Here is a 20091-nt window from a genome sequence, read left to right as displayed (position 1 = left end):
CAGAAAATTGATGACATTGTTTCATACAATAGGAATGAACTAGTTTTGGGGGAAAAACCCCACGTATCTGCTGATACTAACAAGGCTGACCCTTTTATAATCCTTTCAAAATCACATAACGTTAAAACTGCTATTATTTGAACGAAACTACCATGGGTGGGATAAAATGGGCCAGGATTGTTTGTTCCAAAAGTATAAGTGGGTTTTCCTGACATGTAGTGGAACCAGGGTTGAATTTTTTGGAGCCTTGTTCAGCGAAAACTGGTCTTAATGCATGTGCCTTATGTGTCATCCCAGAGTAACCTGTGCAGTCCACACAGACTAATCAGGGATGACACTTTCCGCTTTAATTGGATTTTTTGTTTGAAGGAATTCTCTACTTCACAAAAATCCAGTTTAAGTGGAAAGTGTTGTACCTGATCAGACTGCACAGGCTAATCTCGGATCACACTTACGCATCTGGGCTAAAGCCGGTTTTCCTATAACAAGGCTCATTAAATCACCATGCGTTCTATGCCATTACCTGGTTAAGCATCCAGGTTCGCCATCAGGACAGTCATATTTGAGACCGCAGGACTTCTTGAAGTCACTGGCCTCCATGCTGTCCATGGTCTTGTTCTGGAAGTCGTCATACAGGATGTCCAGTCCTGTCACGGCCTCGACACGCTCTGATGCACAACGCCTGTGGTCCCCAGCTTCCTCATTCATACTCAGGTAACACACCTCTGTGAAAATAAACAGTCAAAATGTTCTCTACATAATATGTGGAACAAATTGGATACAAAATGACCCTCTGACCAACAAACTGACTGACCATAAAACAGTTGTAAAGAAGTATACCCCCCCCTTCTTAAAATGGGGGCATAACTTTTTGAGTAATAAAAATAAATGTAAATACAAAGAAAAATCCCTTTACCACTCAGAAGCAAATTGAAAATGGCTATTTGCAACCAGCATAAAACCGTAGGCTAATCAGGTTTTATGCTGTTTGATGCTCATCAGTATCTTAGGGTTAGAATTGAACTCATTAAAAATTTGAATCTAGAAAAAAGGCCTTAAATTTACTTTGATTTTCTATGGGACTAAAATGTGTCAAAGTGCGTATCTGAATGGTGAAGGCTTTACAGGGATGTGGGGCATATTTTTGGCCACAAATATGCCTCATAACATTACATAAAACTCACTGATAATGCAGTCGACGTCAAGGTTGCACATGCAGCCCCCAGGCCAGGGCCCTGTACGGGAGAAGTTGAAGCATTCGCTCTCTGATTTCACCTTCATGCCCTCAAACACGGCCTGCGATATCGTGACAATCTTGCCCACACCTGCAGCGTCCATGTATGGGGTGGAGATGGAGATCTGGTGAGGTTGGGCGCTTGTTGTACGGTACCATGGACGCCTGAGTGAATGTTCATCATGAGATGTGCTTCATTGTTTTTAAACTTACATTTGGGCCTTGCTCTGGACAATAGGGATTAATGCGTAGCTTAAAGCATACATGCCAGACGCCCCGATCTTGGCGGGACAGTCCTGCTTTTGGGGTGTTTGTCCCGGTGTCCCGATATAACACTATTTGTCCAGACATTCAAACAAAACGATATACGCTCTTTAAGTTCACAATAAAATTCCCTATTCAAGCTCCGTCTGGCTTTAATTACCATCGCTAATCCCTTTATTGTCCCCTATTAACAAACCATATCTACTAGTCGAGTGATCCAGTGTTGTTTTTGACACATTATCAGCGATATATCAGCAAATTATTGATTTTATCGGGCATTCACACCAGGGTATTTTTATGATAAGGGTCGTAAATTGCTAGGGATAGATGCATCATAGTGCATTAAGCAGATTACTTTTGTATTTGATGGCCCAAATCAAGTCCAAAGATACTATTATTACGCAGTATTCAGTGTATTATATGTCAAACAAATCGAGCGCTGACCAATACCAGGGACATAAATTTACTTTCGTTTTTGGCTGATTTTCAGAAAATAGTTTGTGCATATTGCATCAATCTAAATTTAGAGTTAATGGATGATTGGTTGAATAAAAACAGTTCTCGATGTGCGCACATCCCGTTGAACGTTGCCTTAGTCACAAATGGGTTTATCTGCATAGTGCACATGTTTGTTTACTTCCGGAAAATGGAGAACGTATGTGTTCATGCAATTCTAAACACATTTATCATCAATATTTGCCAGAAATTATGAGGTTTTGTAAGTAATTGGCTGATTGCTGACTTCAGAAAAGGTGGCATGATCGATCATTTTAGGTGTCCTGCTTTTTGGTCAAATGTTCCGACATTTTTAATGGACTGTCCCGATTTGGACCCGAAAATTTCTGGCATGTATGCTTAAAGATTCTTCCAAGATTAGCCATGCAGAGAGCACATGCTAATCAGGGAAGACACTTTCCTCCTAAACTTGATTTTTACTAGAAACAGACTTCTTTAAACAAAAAATATTACAGAGGAACTTGTGTCGTTCCTGATTCCCCTGTACAGACTGGGAACAAAACTAAATGAACATGCATTAATCTTGGTTTTCAAAGATGGCTGTTCAAATCGTCTTATAAGGTAATTAAATTTACACACAAGCAGTTTGCAGAATTTGAATGCCTTTGTAAGAAACGACTGACATGAGATACAAACTAAGACACAGTTGTACAAACTTTAACCCTTTGCATGCTGGGAAATTTGTCGTCTGCTAAAATGTCGTCTGCTGAATTTCAAAAATTAGCATTTTCTTCGATTTTTTTCAAAGAATATTATCAGAATAGCAAACAGTTTGGATCCTGATGAGACGCCACGTTTTGTGGCGTCTCATCTGGATCCAAACTGTTTGCAAAGGTCTTCAAAATCCGGTTCCAGCACTCAAAGGGTTAAAAACATCCTCATGAGTAGCCAATGTGGTAAAAAAGACATTTCCAAAAGATAACAATATGGGACAGATATATGGGACAGATAAAATCTAGTGTCAGTATATGCATAGGTGAAGTTAAAAGATGCACAAATGAGATATAATTTGTTTTGTTGTTCACTTGGGCTAATTGAATAAAGTTTTGATTAATTAGCAGGTTTCTTTCCTTCCTTTTGCATAGTGGTTCTAATTTAGTTTCTTCAAATTTCACCATCAAATTTGTCTAAACACTATTTCAAGGGACTTGTTTTTTTTGTTTTTTTAAACAGTATCTTTTCGAAAAAAACAAACATTTTAGCAAGTAACCAGTGACTTACTTGGTTGGATCATATGTCCTGCGTGACCTGTGCCCTGGATATGTTCTAAACACTCCGCTACGCAGTCCTACATTGGTCCACTTGATCTGGCTCAGGGATTCAAACTTACGGGCCTTCCAGATCTCTTCTATGGGCTGAGTGATCAACACATCGGCTCTGAATATTAAGAAAATAATAGTTGCATTTAGACTAGAATCACATTTTATATGAAAACATTTACTTGATTTATGTCAGCACAATTAAACCAAACATAATGGATAACAACAGAATAGTTGTAATTTACTGTATTACTTTACAAAATTACAATGCTGCATTTTACATTTTTCTTATATTGCCCATCCCTTTGAAAGGCAAAAAAAAAACCAACTTAAATAGAAGATCATAAGAAGTAATTTATTGATTTCTTTTAATGTTATACATTCATAAGAAGTAATTTATTGATTTCTTTTAAGGATGCCCTAATGTGCATTACTTAGTCACTAATTTAAAACTTGTTTCCAAAGATATAAAGATTCTATTTTAAGAAATATAATTAGAAGAAATGGAAATGGAGCATCGGATTAGAAGTGGCCATGCAGAATAAGAATTATCATTTTTCAGCAAAAGCCAATTGTACAAATCTGGATAGCTCTTTTCCTGCAGATATCTTTTGGTTATCTTCTTATTGTGAATATCTTTTTTGGTTTAGCCATTGCATAAAAAAACTTGATAACCAATCAGGTGCACATTTAAATGTCATAAATACATTACCTGCTATCTCTAGCTACACCTTTCAAGGTGGGTTATCTCATCCAGAATTCAATCAAGCGCCGGGAACCGTCCACCTCCATAACAAAAGCAGATAAGTAGGTCAGGTTAAACACAGTGCAATTTAACCTAACCGGAAATCAATACCCACAATTCATCTTCCTTTTCTGGAGAACCGCCATGCAGCACGACATTTTTCTGCTCTGACTGAAATTTGGATTTTTATTTAGTTTCTATGTGGTTGTTTGGATTTTGGAGTGATAAATTGTGTTATTCATCGTTTCTTGTCCATTGAAATATTCTTTCATGTATATATTGTTGAAAATTTAATTGGTTTTCAGCTTCGCCGGTTTTTTTGTATGTGCTCATGCACTTGAGCAGGTGCATTTCGTGGTCTAAGTCAATAAGTAATTGACAAAATTTGTACAGTGTATATAAATTGTTTAACGGTATTTATTTCAGACAAATTTGTTTTATAAACACTGTTTTTTTTTGTAGATTCTTTTATCTTCTTCTATTTTCAGAAAATAAAAAATGAATTTACAAACGAGAGGTTTGTGTGATAATCTTAAGGCCTGGTAGGATTCCCACAATACTTGTTTATCTTGTAGACTTTGTACATTTGATAACAAATGCAACGTTTGCGGCTCTAGGGATGAAGCAACTCGGCAAAAAGCGAATCATCAAAAAATGTTCCTGAGCCTGAAACGTACAAACGAACATCATGCAGATGATAAATTTCCGGTGACTTAGCAGACCCGTGATGACAAATCGCAGCATCAGTCAGCAGGTATCGGGCATGATGGAGACCGTACTGCATTTATTGAATTAAACAGTCTGTCAACATCAGACCATATACCGTACACCGGTCTTTGCCCGATTACATTGGTCAGGAACGTCGACCAATGTCTGACCAGATGGCAACCGCCATTCTTCGGCCAATATCCAGTTACAACACTGGTCATGATATGACTGGTACGTCACCGGGTACAAGACCGGTCACTGGTCCAGGGCACAGGTAACCGGTCCATGGCACCGGTCACCATTGTCCGGTCCAGTCATCGGGTACCGGTCAACAATCAGAAATAGAAATAGACGTCGTACTTCATCATCGGACTATTCTTCCTCCTCTTCCTGTTTGTCGAATGCTTCTTCGTCGTCAACAAGTACCTACCCGTCTGTAGATTTGCCACCGATTTTCATCGTTTTACATGGAAAAAAAGAGTGGCAAACGGTGGAGTATTGGAACATCAAATTTGATGAAAATTGGTGGAAAACAGTGAAAAAAAGAGGACAGTGAAGAATTTACATCATCGATGGCATTTGGTGGCATTTTCTGGCAAACGATGGAGTATTGAAACAAAATGCCATCGTTTGCCACCCAGTGGAAAACGCTGTAAAATTTTACATCGTTTTCCACAGACCATGGCAAACGGTGGAGTATTGAAACAAAATGCCATCGTTTGCCATCCAGTGGAAAGCGACGTAAAATTTTACATCGTTTTCCACAGACCATGGCAAACGGTGGAGTATTGAAACAAAATGCCATCGTTTGCCATCCAGTGGAAAACGATGTAAAATTTTACATCGTTTGCCACAGACGATGGCAAACGGTGGAGAATTTGGACAAAATGCCACCGTTTGCCATCCAGTGGAAAATGGTGTAATATTTTACACCGTTTGCCACAGACGTTGGCAAATGGTGGAGCAAGATGTACAATTAGTCATTGTTTTACGGATATTGATGGCACTTTGCATTCTCAGTTTGAATGTCACCTAACTGAAAAAAGGATAAATAAAATACAAATTAGGTAAAGAAATAATGTATAACAATTTATTATTTGAAGTAGACAATGGATATATACACTCTTAACAAAACAGAATATTTCAAGTACTCTAGTGTTTCACAGTCCTTCGTTTTATTTCACTCCTCCCTGTACAGGCGGCGGAACAACTTCTTTGCAGCCTTACTGGCATCTGTTATGCCAGTGATGTCTAATAGCAGCTGGGCCTGAAATAAATGTTTACATTAAATTCTGTAACTTTATATACAAAGTTTGAATTCCTTAGTAAGGCTTACTTTCCTTTTTGCTCAAAGAAAATTTGTTCTTTTACCAGCACTTTTCTGTGACATAATAAGACATTATAAATATAATAATTTTACAAATTACAGAGTAAAGATAAAATTGATTGAATCTGTTATAAGTGAATTGAGATCAGTAAGCAATAACTAATGCTTCAGTTTGCCACAGCATACTGTAGCTTTAAGTTATATACTTTTTGTAATAATTACTTTTGTGTACCCACCATAATTATGTCCTGTTGACAGGTATGTCTTGACAATCTGGTTGAGGATCTGGTTGTTGTTGCTGGATTTGTTTTTGCTGCGGTTGTTGTTACTGGGGTGGTTGTTGCTGCTGCTGGGTTGATTGCTGCTGGAGTTGTTGTTTTCGCTGCTGCAGTGGTTGATGCTGTTGGAGAAGTTGCTGCTGTTGGAGAAGTCGCTGCTGAAACTGTTGCTAATGCTCTGTAAGTCGGCCATCAAGCTGTCGAAAAAAGTATGACAAACCATAGAAATCAATAAATCTGTAGTCATCTACCCTTAATATTGAAGTCCTACTGGTTACTCAAATAAATGTAATTTTGATCTTATATCACGTTTTGAATAAGTCAATTTAGTAGATAAATTGTCAGGTTGCGGGATAGCTCAGTCTGTAGAACACCAGCCAAGTTAATGATCACTTTTTGCTCAGGTTAGATTAAAACTAAACAAAATTATGACAAAATATATTTAACACATTATCTTTTTATTTTAACTTAATTTGTTCGAATGATAAGTACAAATTTAATATTGCTACAATTATAATAATGTTTAATTCTAATTTCTATTGGTATGAAAATGCACGGTGAAACATAAAAATTTAATTAATTAATTTATTATTATAAACATTAACATTATTAATGAGCATTGAGTGCTCATCATGCACAGCACAAAACTCCCTTTAAGCATCTGTTCCCTAGCATGATAAACTTCCAATACTACATTCAACCTTATTAATTTCTACACATTAGGTCTAATTACTTCCTTAATCAAGCTGCAAACTGCACTTATTGTAAATTCGTATTACATCATTTAAATTAATATTTGCCATAAATATCACATCAAAAAAAAAATTCTACAATGATGACATAAGAAGCATTAATTTTAAGGAATATTTAGAAATATTATGAAAAGCACAAACCTTTAGTTGTTGTTCTATTCCTAGACAGACTGCTGAAACACTGTATTCATCACTCTTTAACAACACTTCATGTCACTATCCAAATGATATTAATTATACATAATTATTTTAAGAAATTGTTGGTAATGGAATAACTCATCTCTACTGTTTGTGAAATTAATTTAGTTTCATTTTAACAACAAGTTAAACCTGTATATTTTCTAACATGTGTACCGGCCAGTATTTCAAACCAAGAGGAAAACCATCTGTGTTTGAATTCAGCCAATCAGAAAAGGCTGTTAAGCCAACAACACACAGTGGTTATCAGATAGTTTGTAAACCTCAGCTGTAGTTGCTGTAGTTTGATATTCAGAGAGAGTGTATGTAACTTGAACAGGGTTAAGAAATTTTTATTTGTAGAAATTGCTTTGCAAGTTACAACAACTACCACTGCTGGTACAACAACAACAACAACTGCTGCTGCTGCTACTGCTGCTACTGCTGCTGCTGCTGCTACTGCTGCTTCTACTGCTGCTACTACTGCTGCTACTACTGCTGCTTCTGCTACTACTGCTACTGCTACTACTACTACTACTACTACTACTACTACTACTACTACTACTGCTACTACTACTACTACTACTACTACTACTACTACTACTACTACTACTACTTCTACTACTACTACTACTACTACTTCTGCTACTACTACTACTTGCAACTACTACTGCTACTACTACAACTATTACTACTTCTACTACTATCACTACCACCACCACCACCACCACCACTGATACTACAACAACTACAAAACTGCTATTACAACAATAACTATAACAATAACAACAGCAACTACTTCTACTTCTACTACTTGTACTGCTGCTGCTGCTGCTACTACTACGACGACAATGACAACAACGACGACACCACTGACTACTACTACTGCTACTACTGCTACTACTGCTTCTACTACTTCTACTACTACTACTACTTCTACCACCACCACCACCACCACCACCGCTACTGATACAACAACAACTTCTCCTACAACTCCAACAACAACTATTACTATTACTACTACTACGTTTACAACTACTACTACTGCTACAACTTCTATCACTACTACTACTAGCTATACTACTGCTGCTACTGCCTCTGCTACTACTAATACTTCTACTACTACTACTACTACCATCATACCACTACATCCGCCACCACCACTGATACAACTACAAATGCAACTGCTACTGCTCTTACAACAAGAAACAGCACTCAGATTTGTTTTTTAATGCCTATGTCTAGAATACTTGTAAAAATGACAAACAGTGTTTTCCGCACACATCTGACTTCTGAAATAGCCTGAAATAACTAGTCCTAACTTTCCCCAAAAGTGTATTTTCCGTGTACAAAATCAAGCTTTGTGCAAACAAAAATCTACTTTCCGCCTATAAAAACCAAATGTTCGCAAAAATATGCGGACAAATTTTCTTGAGCATCCGCAATCTCATAAAAAATCAAATATCCGCACATTTCAGTCTTTTTCCCCATTATTCCGCATATTTTCTTCATAATTCCGCATATTTCTGCATATTTTTACTAGTTTTCCGCATGGAATTGCGGAAAATGTCATTTAATTATATGAACATTCAATTTAAATTAAAAGAACTGTTTTTCGTTTTCTGTTCTGTCAGAGAGCATTTTGTTTGAAAATGTTCTAAGTTTTTTTTCCACCGTTTGCCACTCAGGTTTTCTTGCAAAATTTTCTAAGAGCCATTTTCTCCTATTCAAAATGTACATTTTCCACTTCAAAAAATGACAAAGTCCTATTTTTCACCGTTTGCCATCAAATTTCCACCGTTTTACATCGAATGCCACTGTTGATTTCCATCGATTAGTGGAAAACAATGGCATTTTACCATTTTCCATCGTTTTCCATCGAATTTTCACCGTTTGCCACACTTTTACATGGCAAATGGTGGCATTTGGTGGAAATCGGTGGCAAATCTAGAGACGGGTACACAAGGGGTAGATGTCGGACACTCTCTCCTTTATCGAGCAGTCCTCATTCCTGGCGTCGACATGGTCGTTACCGATCATCTTCACGCTCACGGAGATGCTACTCTAGGAGACATAATTCCCATCGCAGTCAAACTAGTTGTCGGCATTGCAGGGATAAACATCGTAGATAAGCTTCATGTAGGCATTGTCGTTCCGACTATCCTTATGGGTCTCAGTACTATCCTGTTTCTGATTCCAATGTCTCTATACCTAATGTACCAGTTCCAGTTTCCAGTTTGACATCAACACATGTGGCAGTGACTGGTACTAATTCTCAGGCCTTGAGTTCTGGTGTTCATCTCACCACTACGGCTAATTTGTCTGCACCACAGGTATCTGCTGCATTACCTAGTAGCGTACACCCTGCTGCTACTCCGTCGAATCCGGACACTTTATGGGTTTAAGATTCTTTCGGACAATTTGTACTGTTCACTACTGATAATATACCAGCGTCTTCCGTTTTAAATTATCATTTTGTTGACTTTGTGGATGGTCATTCGTCTTTGCCTAATAATCACAATGGGGTGCAGGATAATCTTCCTATTATCACCACTTCTGTTTCCACAGATTCTATACATCTGCTGGTGTTGAAGAAGGTGAGGCTGGTTCAGATGAAGATTCTAATACTGACACTAATCAATAGTTGGCATCTATAAATCAGATCTATGAGCTGATGTTCAAGACTCTTGATGATGAATACTGTCCATGACCTGCTTAACTGTCTTCAAATTCTACTATCTCAGTTACTGAACAATTAGTTTGTAACTTTGATCCCAACAGGGTGACTAAGGGGAGTTCAGTTTCAGTTCCATGTCTGCCTATTGGCTCTACTGCCTTATGTGTGTTTCAATCATTGGAATCTGCAAATAAAACAATTCCTAAACGAGGTGAACTGTGGAAAGTGCCTAAGGATCTGTTTGATCCTAAGCATTATGAAGTTAGTAATAAATGCTACAAGCCTCCTGTACCAGATCCAACTTCCAGTTTGGATTTCTTCAAAGTACCAGTTCAGGATCCTGACATCAACAAGCTTTAACTTACTATGCCTAGTAGTATAACTTCTGTTTCTATTCCTTACTCCATGTTGGAACATTGGAAATCGAGAGAACACAGATCATTGGGTCTATCTAACCAGATATCCTTCATGTTAGCAACCATTTTACAGTTGCTTTGTGATTGGTCGGACTCGGTTCCTTAATTCATCTATCACGAACGTCATTGTCCCTTTCACATAATTCTGCGTCTTCGATGTCTGAGATGCTAGGGATTCGTAGAGATCTTATCATTTCATCTTTACCTGAAGATTTTCTATTACAACCAGGTATGAATTCTCTTGGTGCGGTACCGCTATCATCAGGATTTCTTTTTGGTGGAAGGGTACAAGACGCAATCACAACAGACAAAGATGATCAACTTCATGCTTCCTTAGCTAGAAACAACTCTGGACAACACCAAGGGTCCTTTAATCGTCCAGCTTCAAGGCCACCTGCTGTTCCAGCAGCTAAGAAGGATTAGAGAAACAATCTTTTCTCTAAAAGGTCTTCGATATATCCACGGTCGGTTCCTTATAGACCATCTTCAAATAACAGACCTTCCTTTTCTCAGAGGTCTTCTGTTAAGAATTTTAGGAAAAAGAGCAAACCTCAGCCGGATAAGAGGAATTTCAAACCTCCTTTCGGCAGGGGCGGACCTCCTCCTTACTAGCCCTAGGGGCCAACCCTTTCTACCGCCATCTCCTCCGATGCCGGATATACCAGTCAGGGCCAGACTTCCATATTTTTAAATCGATGGCTCCAAAGAACTGCGGACGCTTGGGTTTATTCTCTTGTTACAAAAGGCCTGACTGTTCAATTCGAAAACAGACCTCCACTTTCTCGCGTCACCATGGAACTGGTATCTTCACATCCACATATTCCAGAGTCCATTCACGGTCTCTTGGAAAAACGGGTGGTAGAAAGGGTTATAGACCCTTATTTTCCAGGATTTTACAAGTCGTCTTTTTTCTTGTTCAAAAGAAAAATGGTTCCTGGAGACCAGTCTTCAACACATATCTGCTCAAACCAACTTTCAAGATGGAGACTCCTTCCTTCATACAAAATTCCATCAAACCCCTGCACTGGGGGGTGTCATTGGATCTGGCATATTTCCATGTTCCTATACATCACAACTATCGGAAGTACCTACGCTTCGCCTTTCGAGGCCAGGTCTACCAGTTCCGAGCGATGCCGTTTGGGTCGGAAACAGATCCTCTAGTCTTTACGAAGCTTATGGCAGCGGTCGGAGTACACCTTTGACTTCACGGAATTCTTCTTCAATATTTTGACGACTGGCTTTTACACCAGCTCGATCGTCTTTTGCTTCAGCAACATCTTGAATTCTCTCGGAAGGAACTTCTATCCTTAGGGCTCTTTCTAAATGCAGACAAATCAGACGTCATTCCTTCTCAAGATTTCACTTTTGTGGGAATGAATTTCTTGACCCACATCAACCGGGTCAGAGTATCACGACAGCGTTTATCAGACCTTCTGGCGAAGGTCAATTGGGATTTGTCCCAATCTCATATAACAGCTCAAGAGTTCCTCTGTCTCAACGATATCCTGAGCTCAGCAGCAGACTTTGTGCAGTTAGGACGTCTGTTTCTTCATCTTCTTAAGCATTACCTCTCAGCTTGTTGGAGATGGTCTCCGAACAATCTATTTTCACAGATTCCAATTCTTCTGAAGTTAATACCTCATCTTCAGTGGTGGCTAGACGAGGAGACTCTCTTGGCAGGAGTTCCCCGTCTTCCTCCGCAACCGTCTTTATATCTAATGACGGATGCGAGCAAGGAAGGGTGCAGTGCTCATCTAGAACCACTCAGCCTGATAGTTTCAGGGTTGTGGTCTCATCAGGAGTCACATCTATATATCAACAATCTAGAAATGCAAGCAGTCTTTCTAGCTGTATCTCATTTCCAGTCACATCTTTGAGACTCTTGTGTGATGGTGTAAACAGACAACACATCAGTTGTGACTTACATTCAAGCACAGGGGGGAACACATTCTCACCCCCTGTATCTGGAAACCAGGGAATTACTTGTTCTTTTCAAGACGCTCAACATTTATCTCTGGCCAAATATATTCCAGGTCGCAACAACGCCCTGGCGGATGGTTTGTCTTGCAAACACCAATTACTTCCATCGGAGTGGACACTTCATCAAGAAGTGACCAATCATATATGTCTTATGTTCGGTTATCCTCTGGTCGACCTATTTGCGACCAGACACAACCATGGACTTCCACTGTATGTGAGTCCAGTTTACGATCCAGCAGCGTGGGCAATAGATGCGCTTTCGTTTGATTGGGACCAACTGGACGCCTACGCCTATCCCCCACCCATTCTGACTCCCAAATATTGGAGAAAATCAGGGTGAGTTTGTGTCGCATACTCCTGATGTTCCACTTACACGTCTGTCAGGGCTTCTGCAAGGAAAAAGTCAACCAGAGCAGTCTATGATGCTCGATGGAAACTCTTCTCTAATTGGTGTATTTGAGGGAAAATTGATTCCCTCAATCCCTCTGCTAGACACATAGCGGATTTTCTCATCTATCTTTTTGATGATAAGAAACTTTCTCTTAGCTCCATCAAAGGTTACAGATCTATGATTTTGCATGCATTGGCTTTTAGTAAGTCATCACAAGTCTGTGCTGATTCAGCGATTTCGGAACTGATTCAAGCTATGGAACTTAAACGTCCTGTTTCTTGGTCACTTGCTCCTAAATGGGATTTGGCTTGTGTTCTTGATTCTCTTACTAAGGCTCCATATGAGCCTCTGGATCAAGCTTCTTCACAGTTCCTAACTTGGAAGACCGCTTTCCTTCTTACTATGGCTTCAGCCAAACAGAGAAGTGAAATTCATGCTCTTTCTTTTGATACCTCAGATGGATCTGTTACGTTGTTATGTCAGCCAGGATTCCTTGCTAAAAATCAACTCCCCTCTATGGCTTCTTAACCCTTCAAAGTTCCAAGTCGTTCTAATCCTTGTGGATTTGAAGATGATGATAGACTTCGTTGACCGGTCATGGCATTGAAGTTCAATCTTAAAAGAGTAAAGTCTATTCAAGGTTCTCGCAAAAAACATTTCATTCCGTTAAAAGGGCGGGTATGTGCCTGTGTCATCTACTAGTATTTCTCGTTGGGTATCCTCGACTATTGAGAAGGCTAACTCTTCTTTCTCATCTAGGGCTTTATCCTTTTTTAAGATTAGACCGCATGAATTAAGAGCTCTTTCGGCTTCGTGGGCATATATTAATAATGTTTCACTTTCTGAAGTGCTTCAAGCTGCCTTTTGGTGGATTCCGACCACCTTTTCCTCTTTTTATCTTCGTTCTCTTGAGTGTCAACAGGACAAATTATATATGTTGGGTCCTCTTGTGGTTGCTCAAACTGTGGTTTCTTCTATGGCGTAAGTGTGCTGGCGCCATCCAATAATTAAAGTACAATACTGTACTAACGAAGATTATTTGAGGACATAGTTCTAATATCTTTGGATAAGAAACCTTAATACGGTTTTTGCTGTGATGGGAAAATAGAAGCAAACCTTCCCGCCGCAGCTACAAGATCAGCTAGAGATTGCAGGTAATGTATTTATGACATTTAAACAAATTTTCTTAAAATAAAATTCATTTTAATTATTAAATGCTTACCTGCTATTGGTAAGTCCCACCTCCCACCCCGCTCATCGATTAATATTTTCATATCATTATTAAAAGGGTATTGATTTCGGGTTAAGTTACATTGCACTGTATTTAACCTGACCTACATATCTACTTTCATTATGATGGTGGACGGTTCCCGGGGCTTGCTTAAATTCTGGATGAGATAACCCACCTTGAAAAGGTGTAGCTAGAGATAGCAGGTAAGTATATAATAATTAAAATGAATTTTATTTTAAGAAAATTTGTTTTAGTTAAGTTTTGGATAAGATTTAGCTGATGTATTTGACTTCAGTCATCTTAATCCAAAGAAAGAACGCAAAATTACATATTTACAACCGCCTCCATACTATTTCAGATATTTTCCTAAACACTACATAACATATTGTCTAAAATGACTCTTTTTGCAAAAAAGTTTGTTACAGATAATAAGGGCATTTTGGGCTTTTTATGCTTCCTAACTTTGACCAATTTGGAAAACAATAACCATTTTGGTATCCAGTTTTATACAAGATGATAATCACTTTGGATTTAAATATCCAGAAAGGGATCAATTTAACCAAAGGTTATGTTTTAGGTAGGTAAAGTCATCAATTTTATTTACAATTCTCTAAAGTGATCACCAAGTTAAAAACACAAACATGGAGTGGATACTACCACCCTTTTTGTACAGTGTTCAGGCCTTCAATTTTGCTGCTTTTTTCATTACCATATTTCCATATACAAATGTAACCAAAGAATACCAACAAATGAATCTTGAACTAAATAATTGCGCATTGTATGACCATTGGTTCACTTATTGTGATAATTGAGTCATAATCCCTCACAAATGATTTTGCTCTTGCTTTGATTATGCATTGCTTGAAGAGAAATAATTATATTTTTTATTCATGTTAAAACAGAGGGGGAAATCACGTGAGAAACAAGATGGCATTGTCAATGCTGAGAGAGGTATTTTGCAGTTTTATACCCTTTATTACTTTTATTAATTGTTTAAATGTTGCTCACTTTCCAGCCAATTATCGGCAAGAAAGTGATTAGCAATTAAATCATATTAACATTTGCTCTAAATCTCGACTAAATTACTTGTTGCGAAATTTCTTAGCAGGTCACAAAATTACAGCTCCAGCTAAGAAAATGAGCAGCAAGTAAAGTCAAAATAAAGAGCAAATATTAATATGAAATAAACGCTTATCACTGTCTTTCTTATATGGCTGGACATTGAGAAGCATTTAAACAATCAATACAAGTTATAAAGGGTATAAAATGGTGAAAAATACCTGTCTCGGCATGGACGTTGCCATCTTGTTTGTCACATGATTACCCCCTCTGAACAAGCATGAAACAATTATGCAGGAGTGTTTCCTCAAAGAAATACTCTGACATGCAAAAGAAACATAACAAACTTTGCACATTATACATGTTGAACTAATCATTAGAACTAGTAATAAAATCCCTACAATTACACCTTGATCTGTGCAACCTGCTGAATATTGGATCCAAAATCAAAATGGTGGATGTTAAGATATTATCCTCACAATTATTGTCTATTATTGATACCTAATCAGAATGATGCTCCACATGACAGTATTTTAATTGTATCCCACTTACCTCACGCCTTTTTCAAACTTTTGGTTCCCTGTCTCACAACCAAGGTCGGGCTCATCGCTGTTGATCCATAGATGAGCATCAACCGTCTTCATGTCCAGATCATCATCATAAATATACTCAATAGGATCGCAATATGACATCGGGGCAAGGAAAATAGTAGAGTATTTATATGAGATTCTCAGACCAGGATATTTTGGTTCATTTTCCTTGATGTCAATTATCTCCAACGTTCCGCTCGGAAGCTTTTCTTTAGCCTGGGAGCTGTTATAGTGCTTCAGAAGGTTAAAATAACTTGTCTTGTAGGAAGAACGGTCGCTGGGTTCTTGAGATCTCAGGAACTCCTATAAATTACAAGAACATTTATACAATTAGTATGATTTATGTAGTTTGACAAAAACAACTGAGTAGCTTTTTGGGAAAACTGGTTTTAATGCATGTGCGTAGTGTCATCCCAGATTAGCCTGTGCAGTCAGCACAGGCTGATCAGTGACAAAACTTTCCGCCTAGACTGTATTTTTGTTGAGAAGAAATTCCTTTAAAGAGGAAATACTTTAAAAGCGGAAAGTCTTGTCCCTGATTAACCTTTGCAGACTGCACAAGCTTATCTGGGACAACACTTAATGCCTTTGCAGACTGCACAAGCTTATCTGGGACAACACTTAATGCAAATGAACCTTTGCAGACTGCACAAGCTTATCTGGGACAACACTTAATGCAAATGAACCTTTGCAGACTGCACAAGCTTATCTGGGACAACACTTAACGCAAATGAACCTTTGCAGACTGCACAAGCTTTTCTGGGAAAACACTTAATGCGAATGAACCTTTGCAGACTGGACAAGCTTATCTGGGACAACACTTAATGCAAATGAAACTTTGCAGACTGGACAAGCTTATCTGGGACAACACTTAATGCAAATGAACCTTTGCAGACTGCACAAGCTTATCTGGGACAACACTTAATGCAAATGCAGACTGCACAAGCTTATCTGGGACAACACTTAATGCCTTTGCAGACTGGACAAGCTTATCTGGGACAAAACTTAATGCAAATGAAACTTTGCAGACTGCACAAGCTTATCTGGGACAACACTTAATGCAAATGAACCTTTGCAGACTGCACAAGCTTATCTGGGACAACACTTAATGCAAATGAACCTTTGCAGACTGCACAAGCTTATATGGGACAACACTTCATGCAAATGCAGACTGCACAAGCTTATCTGGGACAACACTTAATGCAAATGAACCTTTGCAGACTGCTCAGGCTTATTTGGGACAACACTTAATGCATTTGCAGACTGCACAAGCTTATCTGGGACAACACTTAATGCAAATGAACCTTTGCAGACTGCACAAGCTTATCTGGGACAACACTTAATGCAAATGAACCTTTGCAGACTGCACAAGCTTATCTGGGACAACACTTAATGCAAATGAACCTTTGCAGACTGCACAAGCTTTTCTGGGACAACACTTAATGCGAATGAACCTTTGCAGACTGGACAAGCTTATCTGGGACAACACTTAATGCAAATGAACCTTTGCAGACTGGACAAGCTTATCTGGGACAACACTTAATGCAAATGAACCTTTGCAGACTGCACAAGCTTATCTGGGACAACACTTAATGCAAATGCAGACTGCACAAGCTTATCTGGGACAACACTTAATGCCTTTGCAGACTGGACAAGCTTATCTGGGACAAAACTTAATGCAAATGAACCTTTGCAGACTGCACAAGCTTATCTGGGACAACACTTAATGCAAATGAACCTTTGCAGACTGCACAAGCTTATCTGGGACAACACTTAATGCAAATGAACCTTTGCAGACTGCACAAGCTTATCTGGGACAACACTTAATGCAAATGAACCTTTGCAGACTGCACAAGCTTATCTGGGACAACACTTAACGCAAATGAACCTTTGCAGACTGCACTAGCTTTTCTGGGACAACACTTAATGCGAATGAACCTTTGCAGACTGGACAAGCTTATCTGGGACAACACTTAATGCAAATGAAACTTTGCAGACTGGACAAGCTTATCTGGGACAACACTTAATGCAAATGAACCTTTGCAGACTGCACAAGCTTATCTGGGACAACACTTAATGCAAATGCAGACTGCACAAGCTTATCTGGGACAACACTTAATGCCTTTGCAGACTGGACAAGCTTATCTGGGACAAAACTTAATGCAAATGAAACTTTGCAGACTGCACAAGCTTATCTGGGACAACACTTAATGCAAATGAACCTTTGCAGACTGCACAAGCTTATCTGGGACAACACTTAATGCAAATGAACCTTTGCAGACTGCACAAGCTTATATGGGACAACACTTCATGCAAATGCAGACTGCACAAGCTTATCTGGGACAACACTTAATGCAAATGAACCTTTGCAGACTGCACAGGCTTATTTGGGACAACACTTAATGCATTTGCAGACTGCACAAGCTTATCTGGGACAACACTTAATGCAAATGAACCTTTGCAGACTGCACAAGCTTATCTGGGACAACACTTAATGCAAATGAACCTTTGCAGACTGCACAAGCTTATTTGGGACAACACTTAATGCCTTTGCAGACTGCACAAGCTTATCTGGGACAACACTTAATGCGAATGAACCTTTGCAGACTGCACAAGCTTATCTGGGACAACACTTAATGCCTTTGCAGACTGCACAAGCTTATCTGGGACAGCTGTTAATGCAAATGCAGACTGCACAAGCTTATCTGGGACAACACTTAATGCAAATGAACCTTTGCAGACTGCACAAGCTTATCTGGGACAAAACTTAATGCAAATGAACCTTTGCAGACTGCACAAGCTTATCTGGGACAACACTTAATGTCTTTGCAGACTGCACAAGCTTATCTGGGACAACACTTAATGCAAATGAACCTTTGCAGACTGCACAAGCTTATCTGGGACAACACTTAATGCAAATGAACCTTTGCAGACTGCACAAGCTTATCTGGGACAACACTTAATGCCTTTGCAGACTGGACAAGCTTATCTGGGACAACTGTTAATGCAAATGCAGACTGCACAAGCTTATCTGGGAAAACTGTTAATGCAAATGCAGACTGCACAAGCTTATCTGGGACAATACTTAATGCAAATGAACCTTTGCAGACTGCACAAGCTTATCTGGGACAACACTTAATGCCTTTGCAGACAGCACAAGCTTATCTGGGACAACTGTTAATGCAAATGCAGACTGCACAAGCTTATCTGGGACAACTGTTAATGCAAATGCAGACTGCACAAGCTTATCTGGGACAACACTTAATGCAAATGCAGACTGCACAAGCTTATCTGGGAAACACTTAATGCAAATGAACCTTTGCAGACTGCACAAGCTTATCTGGGACAACTGTTAATGCAAATGCATTAAGCTCTATTTTCCCAGAGCGAGGCTCATACGATTGTTAAGATAAGTTTAAAGGCAAAACAGAAGTTGTTTCTAAAGTATCTGGTCAATATCAGCTTTGAATTATTATTTACATGGCTCATTACTGATCTTTTACTGTTTGATGTATGGTAAGTAAATAATATAAAATGGCAAGCAAAACTGTAACATGATAAGTTAACAATACAACTTTACTATACCTTTATCACATTGTGCAGTCAGTAAGAGGTCATGTTTCTAATTTATCTAACCATGCTTTCCACTAAGCATTAATATAATAACAAGAATGAAATTAGCTGTACTATATTTTATACTATTTTTTTTTCATCAACTTGTTGATAATAGTTCCATGACATCCTTTAACATTTGCTTTGAAATAAGGAATTTTCTCAATGTATAGGAAAAACTGTTTACTTAATAAGGAAAAAAACATGGTCTGTATTCCTTTCGAGGTAAGAATAAAGTCCATGCTAGGTTTGGAATATGGTCCATGTTCGGTTTGGAATATGGTCCTTGTTTGGTTTGCAATATGGTCCATGTTAGGTTTTGAATATGGTCCATGTTAGGTTTGGAATATGGTCCATTTTAGGTTTGGAATATGGTCATTGTTAGGTTTGGAATATAGCCCATGTTAGGTTTGGAAAATGGTCTATGTTAGGTTGGGAATATGGTCATTGTTAGGTTTGGAATATGGCCCATGTAATGTTTGGAATATGGTCCGTGTTAGGTTGGGAATATGGCCCTTGTTAGGTTGGGAATATGGTCCATGTTAGGTTGGGAATATGGCCCATGTGAGGTTTAGAATATGGTCCATGTAAGGTTTGGAATATGGTCCTTGTTAGGTTGGGAATATGGTCCATGTTCGGTTTGGAATACGGTCCTTGTTTGGTTTGCAATATGGTCCATGTTAGGTTTGGAATATGGTCCATGTTAGGTTGGGAATATGGTCCATGTTAGGTTTGGAATATGGTCATTGTTAGGTTTGGAAAATGGTCTATGTTAGGTTGGGAATATGGTCATTGTTAGGTTTGGAATATGGCCCATGTTAGGTTTGGAATATGGTCCATGTTAGGTTGGGAATATGGTCCTTGTTAGGTTGGAA

At 38.7% G+C, this 20091-nt stretch overlaps 2 protein-coding genes across 3 annotated transcripts in view; both read right to left on the bottom strand.

The window, feature by feature from the left end:
- LOC127860594 (voltage-dependent calcium channel subunit alpha-2/delta-2-like) overlaps positions 1-20091 on the bottom strand; it is a 60949-nt gene that overhangs the window by 10087 nt on the left and 30771 nt on the right. For both annotated transcript variants that reach the window (XM_052398734.1, XM_052398733.1), the window contains 4 exons: positions 15567-15907; positions 3236-3391; positions 1185-1399; positions 524-725 (listed from right to left, as the gene is read on the bottom strand). In XM_052398734.1, the coding sequence (XP_052254694.1) occupies positions 524-725; positions 1185-1399; positions 3236-3391; positions 15567-15907 (914 nt within the window). The remainder of the gene's footprint in view (positions 1-523; positions 726-1184; positions 1400-3235; positions 3392-15566; positions 15908-20091) is intronic.
- Positions 5803-7587, bottom strand: LOC127860595 (uncharacterized transmembrane protein DDB_G0285607-like). Its single transcript, XM_052398735.1, has 3 exons — positions 7225-7587; positions 6290-6528; positions 5803-5993 (listed from the first exon to the last, which is right to left on the bottom strand). The coding sequence occupies exons 2-3, from the start codon at positions 6522-6524 to the stop codon at positions 5950-5952; spliced, it is 279 nt and encodes a 92-aa protein (XP_052254695.1). The 5' UTR covers positions 6525-6528; positions 7225-7587; the 3' UTR covers positions 5803-5949.

This window comes from Dreissena polymorpha, chromosome 15, assembly GCF_020536995.1.
Source record: "Dreissena polymorpha isolate Duluth1 chromosome 15, UMN_Dpol_1.0, whole genome shotgun sequence".
Lineage (NCBI taxonomy): Eukaryota > Metazoa > Mollusca > Bivalvia > Myida > Dreissenidae > Dreissena > Dreissena polymorpha.
Note: the sequence above shows the minus strand (reverse complement) of the source record. Positions and strands in the feature narration are given on the sequence as shown.